Source organism: Sorghum bicolor, chromosome 6, assembly GCF_000003195.3.
Source record: "Sorghum bicolor cultivar BTx623 chromosome 6, Sorghum_bicolor_NCBIv3, whole genome shotgun sequence".
Lineage (NCBI taxonomy): Eukaryota > Viridiplantae > Streptophyta > Magnoliopsida > Poales > Poaceae > Sorghum > Sorghum bicolor.
In genome coordinates this window covers 46001725-46010414 of record NC_012875.2, presented here as the reverse complement: position 1 = coordinate 46010414, position 8690 = coordinate 46001725, and the positions used below count along the sequence as shown (strand labels likewise).

The 8690-nt window shown below is 40.1% G+C and overlaps 1 protein-coding gene across 3 annotated transcripts; it reads right to left on the bottom strand.

Annotated features, from left to right (window-relative positions):
• LOC8075847 lies at window positions 1319-8189 on the bottom strand. 3 transcript variants are annotated; one of them, XM_002446482.2, is made up of 12 exons: window positions 7945-8182; window positions 7063-7212; window positions 6809-6979; window positions 6162-6244; window positions 5856-6054; window positions 4768-4889; window positions 4070-4136; window positions 3945-3995; window positions 3755-3807; window positions 2669-2879; window positions 2419-2589; window positions 1319-1707 (listed from the first exon to the last, which is right to left on the bottom strand). In XM_002446482.2, exons 1-12 carry the CDS (start codon window positions 8017-8019, stop codon window positions 1615-1617), a joined length of 1446 nt encoding a protein of 481 aa, XP_002446527.1. In that variant the 5' UTR covers window positions 8020-8182; the 3' UTR covers window positions 1319-1614. The 3 variants fall into 3 exon arrangements, with proteins under 3 accessions (XP_002446527.1, XP_021318179.1, XP_021318178.1); XM_021462504.1 differs by lacking the exon at window positions 7945-8182 and having other exon boundaries at window positions 7076-7212; XM_021462503.1 differs by lacking the exon at window positions 1319-1707 and having other exon boundaries at window positions 2434-2606; window positions 7945-8189.

Below are 8690 nucleotides of genomic sequence, written 5' to 3'. Positions count from 1 at the left end.
ATGTAGCGTTACTTTTACTTCAACCGGCAAGGGTTTCCGAACTGATATAGTGCGTTATTTTACGGCTGCTGGTTATATCTAAGGCCTTGTTTAGATGGTAAAAGATTTTAGATTTCGCTACTGTAACATTTTCGTTTGTTTGTGGTAAATATTGTCTAATCATAGACTAATTAGGATCAAAAGATTCGTCTCGCGATTTACAGTTAAACTGTGTGATTAGTTTTTATTTTTATCTATATTTAATGCTTCATGCATGTGCCGCAAGATTCGATGTGACAGAAAATCTTGAAAACTTTTTGGTTTTCGGGGTGAACTAAACAAGGCCTAATTTTGTGGCTTCGGCTTTAATGTACTGTTGCAATTTTAAAAGACTTCTAAACACTTCTATTTTAATATTATGAGCCTACAAGCATGGTACTACGAAATTTAGGATACTAACATATCATGATTAAATGATAGTTGTAGATATTTATGTACTTTTCAATAAATTTAATCAAAGTTAGGGGGAGTGTTTGATTTGGGGTGTTAAAGTTCAATGGATGCATTTTCGTTTTATTTGATAATTAATGTTTAATCATGAACTAACTAGGCTTAAAAGAATCGTCTCGCAAATTACTCTATAGCTGTGTTTTTAGTTTCGTAAATAGTCTATATTTAATACTTCATACATATGTCCAAACATTCGAAGTGACAAAAGCTAAACTTTACCGGAGGAAACCAAACGAGGCCTTAGAGAAGTTTTGACAAAACAAAATGACTTCCATTTAAGAACTTTACTATAAAGCAAGTGCGGTACAGAATCAGAATGCTGTGCGCAATCCGAGGATATCTGACGTCCTTTTGAGCTTGGATCTTGTATGATATGCTGATGCGACGTTGCGCCTTCCTTTTCCTGCATATCCTCTTGGGTGATGCCAACTGCTCACCTACTATTTCCTACTCCCTCCGTTCCAAAAAGAGTGTCGTTTTAGATTTTTGTGCCACAAGTTTGACTCGATTTGTAGAAAATATATACAATATTTATATCTCTAAATAAATTTGTTAAAAACTAGACTTAAAGATCTTTCCAATGATACTAATTATGTACTATAAATACTAATATTTTTTACTATATATTTAGTTAAAGTTATTTCTCGAGAAGCGAAAACGATACTTGTTTTGGGACGGAAGGAGTACTATAGTTCAGATGATCCTTCTGATGGGAAAGATCCCATTAGAAAAGAGCGCAATATACATGAAGCATCAGAGATCCCATTAGAAAAGAGCGCAATATACATGAAGCATCAGATCCTTCTGTTGGGAAAAGTAGAAACAAGTATAGCTATAGCTCCCAACTTGACGGCTAGGTTTATTTAAGGCTGAGGTAATAGCGCCCAGAAAGCATTTCTGAATTCTGACGCAGAGATGCATAGTATCGCAGAATGTTTGGGTTTAGATGTTGACCATTGGAGCCAATGGTTTTAGATTTACATGTTGAATATTTACATTCCTAGCAGTGTACAAATGTCGGATCCGTAATTTGGTATAGTTGATGGGATTACCCGTATTCCTGTTGCTACATAAAAGATGCTAATCCTATAAAACAGTATGCAAAGTGTTAGCTCCTTCTGTGTTCTACAGGTCGATGCCTTGTTGAGCTGCAAATTCTTTCAGTATGTCTTCCTTGTATGGACCCGAATCATGAAGGACCTTAATAGCACGCTTAACCTGGTATTATTAACACCAAGAATATTAGTTGGGAGTTTCAGGAAAAGGCAGAAAGGTATGCAAACTGTCCATCATAATAAACTGCATTTCCCTAAGGATTTTAAGAAAATAAGTGTCTGACATAAAATAAACGCCACACTGGTAGTGTCAGCAGTTACCACCGGGAGGAAAAATAGAATTTCTCAACAATAAGCTAGAAAAAGGTGAAATAAGATATCATGCCTTATGCGTTAATATATGGTATCAACAAAGTACTGCTAAAGTCAATGCATGTTTACTAAGATGTCCTGATCTTAGTCACACTCAGCACTGGCTAACATAGAATCGCATTAGCTCCAAAAAGTGGTATTGCTGAGGTAATAATTTCTTTTTTGTGTGAGTATATCAACTATTGGTGATGATGCCGTCCACTAGAGCACCCAATCAGCCCATCAGAATGTGAGGCTAATCTAGTGGAAAATATTGAAACCAAAACATGACAAGCTTCAGATGTAAGGGTTCCAGATGTGGTGCTCAATCTAGGAGGTGAGTTTGGCATTGGATGTGGATGGCACTGATTAACTACAGATACTATGCACTCAGATGAAAGAGTTGTATATGTGTCCACAAAAGATTATTTTCAGCACACAGAAGTGAGTAGAACAAAGACAGCAAGGTTGATATCACATAGTTTTGGCAAGAAACTGGTTCAAAATATCAACACGAAAATACCTGAGCCGTCTCATGTGTAAGAAAATTTCCAATAGCTGCCGCAAAACCAGGATTTGAAAAGTAGTGGCAGCTGTAAGTTGTCACTGGGAGGTAACCACGCTGGATCTTGTGCTCTCCCTGAGCACCTGCCTCCACATTACTCAGGTTTAACTCTATGGCTGCTTCAATCGCCTGGACAATATCAAATTCTATAAACAAACCATATTATTGCATTGTTCCAAAGATATGGTTCTAAACATGAGCAAATTACCTGATAATAGCAAGCTTCAAAATGCAAATTGGGAAAGTAAGCATCTGGCAGGCATCCCCATAACCGGCCAAACAGTGTATCACCTCCAATAAGGTTAAGAGCTCCAGCAACTAGTTTATCATCTTTTTCAGCAACAATAAGCATCACATTCTCCCCCATCTTTTCGCCCAAGAGGTGAAAGAAATCCCTTGTCAAGTATGGTCGGCCCCAACTGCAGTGAAAAGTAAGCTATGAGTAGGGATGCAAGTTTTGCTTTCTCTGGATCACTGGGTCGCCACAGAACTCATTTAATTAACAGATTCGGATTTCAAAAACAGAGGACATGGGACAGAAAAGACCTATGGAAGCATCCCTACTTCCCTAGCTACAAGTGAAAATACAGAAACCTACATTACTGCACTAGCGAATTCTATACAATCTTAATTCATACCTACATATATGCCCCTGTTAATGAAAAACGTGCCTAGGCATGGTCACCACAAATACCTACAGATATGCCGTGTAACAAAAAGAAAGTGCAAAAAGGTGAGGGGGTCACGCACTCACGCGGTGATGGTTCTTAAAACTTTGTTGCCTCTTTCAGTTCAAGTAGAAGGCAATGTGCTAGCAGTCACATGCATTTATCAGTAATTACTTCAAAGTTCAAACTCCAATCCTTTTTTTCCTAAATGGCAATTTAGCCTGTTTAAACACTACACAATGGCCAAATGTATCTGTTTAAGTGGCCATTTAGCTCGATTAAATGACCTTTTTGCCTGATAATTTGCTAAACTTCTATTCCTTCCTTGCTTTGATTAACTTCAGTTCTCAATACACAGTAGCACACTTAAATATTAATCCTTTAAAAAAAATCATACATGTTTACAAAGGGTGCAGATAAAAAAATAGATCAACCTAGGTGAAACTATGTGACATTGTAAATAAGAAGAAATGGACACCGGAATTCAAGTTGAAGAGTGAGTCAACAAGAATGGTGCGGCATCGCGATATGTATGAATGCTGACAGAAGATGAACAACCATTTCAAGAACATGATGTTAGGTATAGAATAAAAAAAATACAAGTTAAGAAGAATGTGAAACCAAACTGATTATCAGTTGTGTTACGGTAGAATTTATAGAAGGCATCCCAGTGGCTGCTCTGCAATGTGAATGGAAACAATTATAAGTAAGCTGTCCAGAAAGCAACAAAGCTAATGAGATACTGTGAAGAATATGATAATGTAAAAGAAGTGACTGAAGAGTACGATTAAAGAACTATCTCTCCCTTATAATTACCTTTATTTCGTCTCCACGAAGTCGCTTCATTTGCAAATTTTGAGCAGGAATCTGGGAAGTTTCCAAAAAAGATTATCCTCAATTGACAAGCACATTTGAATCAATTAAGCCAAAAGAAGGTAAACCTTTTTACGTTCTTGTCTGATATTCTTCCGTTTAGGTTGCTTCAAATCCATCAGAAACTCATCAAAACTGAAAAAACATGGTGAGCAATGAATATCAGCAAACATTGAGAAATCACAATAAACTAGGCAACTAAAATGTAATCTCGCAAAGTTTAGCACAGAGTCAACAAGGCAGTGATTCCATAAAAAAACACTGCTTTAAAACGATGGTCCACATGCTATGCTTTTATCTGAAATGTGTCCTCTTAGCTACAATTATCTGGTCAAGATAACTACTTTTTTGGCACTAATAAAGGAAGAAGTTAGCCAAAATAGGTATAAGACCTCATGTCCCACAGAGAAAGTCTAACTAGAATGCTATAACAAGCTGATTCACAACGATTAACAAATAAATTACTACAGCAAATGATAGAGAGTATACAACAACCAAGTGTCATATTTTTTAACAAAAATGAGATGTTGTGGGAAAAGAACAGAAAAATGCCTTGAATTAACAGTATATGAGGGAAATAGTAGCTGCATCCAAACTGTGAGCTTGTTTGCACTTCTAGTCCACCAAGATTTTCTTAAAACTAGATGTTCCAACCAAGTATTGAAACCCCAAGTTGCAGTATAATATGGTTAGAACGTAGAAGTCCCAACTTCAAGCATTGAACCATCCAGAAGGAAATGCTATTAATATCATAATGCGTTAGCACCTCTTGTAATTCCGATTTCTCCAGTGATATTGCAACCCAATTCTTTGTAACAACCCACTATTCTTCAATTTGCTGAATTCACCTTCAGACGGAAAAGTAATATGTAATGATGACACGTTCATCTGAAATGCAGCAGAAACCGACAGATATTAACTTGGTTCAATACATCTGAGGGTAGTCTTATAAGAGCTACACAGAGGTAGTTGATAAATAAACAAAGCAACCCAAAAAGGTTGTCACTACTTCACATATACATGAGCCTACATCAATAATTAGTAATGTGACATCGGCCCAGTTTGAATTAGGCCCATGGTGGCCCATGTGTGTGTTGATGCAAGTTTGTAGGGGTTTTAGGCCCACCAAACCCCGGGTTAACCCTAGGTTAAGTGGGTTGGTGAGAGTGTGAGCGCTCAGAGTGAATCTGAGCTGTTTGGACTTTGGGGTGTTACAAGTTAACACCATAAAGATAATGAAACATGAGTTGTGAAGAGAGACAGGATTTTAAACTTTTATTACTTCAGCATTGACTCATTAGTTGGTCGCCCTTTGAAACGGACGCCTAAGGATCAGAGAGTTTGGGGGAGTTTTGTGTGAGTTGGCGTGAGTTGGTGTGAGTGTGTGGGCTTGCCTTTTGGCTGGCCTGGGGCGTGTTGTATGGGTTCTTTCCCTTTTTTTCACTTCTTAATATAATGATGCGCAGCTCTCCTGCATTTTTCGAGGAAAAAAAGCATTGACTCATTACCGACACACATTAACGATCAAGCCCTGATTTAGCAACTTTGTAGCTGCAAGCAGACAACCAAACTCTTCTATTTAAATGAAACAGACTTGGTGCCCTTTGGTATACACTGTAAATGTCAAGAAAACAAGAATAAAAGAAGACAAATGACTCAAGAATTAAGCAATGGTTAGTCCTAGAGGATATCACAATGCCATATGAAGTAGAGCTGATAAAAGGTGGAAAGTGGAAACAATGAACAGTAGCACATAGATGCTAAAAATATAGGATGATTTTGATATAATAATTTTTAGGCATTCTTAGTAGTCACCACTTAAACAAATATTTGCAAGAACGCTAATCCAGATACCTTGGTAGTCAGGCTCATCAAACCTTTGACAAGTGCATCAAAAACTTGATCACGATATGATGTATTTCGAAGTAATATTCTTTGACCAGTTACTGGAGTAAAAGGCACACAGGACTGGAGCTTTGGATAGTATTCAAGGCCATAGTTGTAGTAAGCTTCTGCCCATGATTGATCAAACACAAACTCTCCTCTAGAATGACTGCAAGTTCACAATGTTGTCACTCAACCAATGAACAAGATGAAAGGAGCACATAGTACATAGCAAGTAGGAAGACAGGAGATGATATTCTGTTAATGATGTTAAACCTTTTAAGGTAAAGCGGAACAACACCTATAATATGTCCATTCTCATCCCGTGCAACAACATGGAAAGGTAACCAGCCAGTTTCCTGAAATCAGTTGAGACCAAGGTCTCAAGGAAGACAATAAGATAACAGTGTGTACATCCATGCATGTTGGTACTGAATAAAAGTTAGAGCTAATCTTTGTTCAATCTACGGGAGTAATTTTCATAAAGAAAGCAATTGTGCAATTAAGAATCGCAAAAGAAATAGAATCACAATCATGATGGGTCAGGCTAAGCACACAGAACACCCCCTGGTCATAGGTAATTCATCATTTTTGATGTCTCAATATGCCTGGTGGTATTGCAGACAAATCTTGTTTGTAGTTCTGTTGTCAATTAAACACAGCAAATTTATCGTCAAAATCAATGTGTAAGACATTACACATGCTTATAATGGAGCTTGAGCACTTAACGGTTAAAACTAGTGTTCACCTAAACGCTAAATGTTATACAGTCGGTCACCTATCATTTAGCCATTATTTGGTGTAAACAACCAATTAAACGGTCAAACGGGCTAAACGTCTGTGTATGCAGTAGGTGAACAGTGATTAAAACAGAAATGTCTTTGTATGATCTGACGAGGATACATGGTGATTTATGTGCTTACCTTTACTGCAGAATGTGATTCTTCTAAGCTTGAGAGGAATGCATAAGTAAGGAAAGGGTTAAAGTTTTCAGGATCATCTGGATCACACGCACAGGCATCCCAATCCGCAGCAGGAATGTCCATGATAGAAGAAGCAACAGAAATAGACACCTCACGTGGTTTTGCACCCACCTGAAACGAACGAGCGATTAAGGAAATCATGAATTAGGTGCATAAGTCCTGGAAAAGGAGTTCACTCAAGAAACACAAAACACCTCTAAGGCTGACCCTGAGAGCGTATATGATTCAGCAGCAGGAGGGATCAGTTGACGTGTTGACGTGTCTCCCTTAGGCCACCCAAAAAGTGCATTGACCTTTAGCCGTGGCGCCAAGCTTCGGAAGCCAACTTTTGAGGGTGGATGTCCCTGCAAATGATCGTTGCCAGAGTGAACAAACTTAGTTTTGGGAACAAAATTCTGTAGCGGGATGAACAAACATTATACAGAACAGAATATAGGTAAACAAAGGAAACTAAACAGATGCCAGAATGGGTGTAAACCATATGGCCACTTCAGACCAAACTTATTCTGGAACAGCCCAGGCAGTTTGCGGCGTTCAATGTTACATGTGCACAAGACTCAGACAAGCAACTTGTAGTGTGCAATATATCCATTTCTCTCCTGCTTAATGAAGCACTCGAACAAACCATCAATATGGCCTATGGGCCATACCATTATCTAACAATACCTAAATCAGTATATATTATACGAGGAAATCATGATTTCTGCGTGTGGCATATATATAATGACAGTCCAAACCATCAATCCGGCCCTTCAGTACAAAACGATCATCCAAACAATTGTGCACATCAGCCTCCTGCTTCCAAATCTAACACACTCACTCAAGTACTCAACTGTACTGTTTCGTGTCAATCAGAATAATCCATGGCTAAACGGGTTCCCCTAAAAACTCGCACCGCTCATTCCCTCCTAGAAGAATTAAGAATAATATGGCAGCTTCGGAACGAGGTGCGGCGTTGAAACCCTACGGTTCTCAGGAGCTCACTAACCGCACCGCTGGGCGTGGATTCCACCAGTGGAATCACAGTGTTACATCCGCAGACTACACCGGGGGAGCGGGAGAGGGGGAGCACTCACGCGGCGGCAGTAGCGAGGGCCGGAGGCAAGGACGGTGGGGGAAGGGTGCCGCGTCACCGCCGCCGGCGAGGCCATCGCTTTGTCGCGCGCCTCAGGCTCGCTCCGGGTCCGGGCGCCGAGGTGCGAGGAGACAGACGCCGAGACGCGAGCTTCGGGAGAGGGAGGCGCGATGCTGACGCCTGGGTCCCGCGAGCCAACTACGCGATGCGTGGTGTGGGCTGCAGGCCACCTGGCTCCACGAACTGCTCTGCGCTTGGGAACCACAAGACTGCAAGCGCGCACACGGGGAGAGGGGCCACATCGCCAGAGGGTCAGGGAGGGCCGGCGGGGTGTGCCGCAGAAACAGCGGCCACGTTGCAAGCAGGAAGAAGCAGCCCAGCGATGGAAAAGTTGCTCTGCTGCTTCTGCTTGCCAAGTTGCCCATTATTAGCTCGATTTCCTTCTTTTAGGATGTGGCCATTGGCTCAGGCAACTGAAGTCGAGCTCAAGATCTATGACATTACAAATTTATTTCTGTTCACAACAGACAGGGCACGAGGAATGCCATGCCTGAAAGCAAAATGCTTGGAGGTTGGAGGGCAAATGAAATGTCAGTAAATCATGGAGCCTCTGGAATCACATCTGTCGGCAAAGCAATGGTTTACAGTGAAGAAGATACGAAGTAGACCAGTGAATTATGAGTTGTGACGAATGCTTTTTACCAGCAGAGCCTCTGAAGGAATCACACAGACTGGCTCTTGACAATG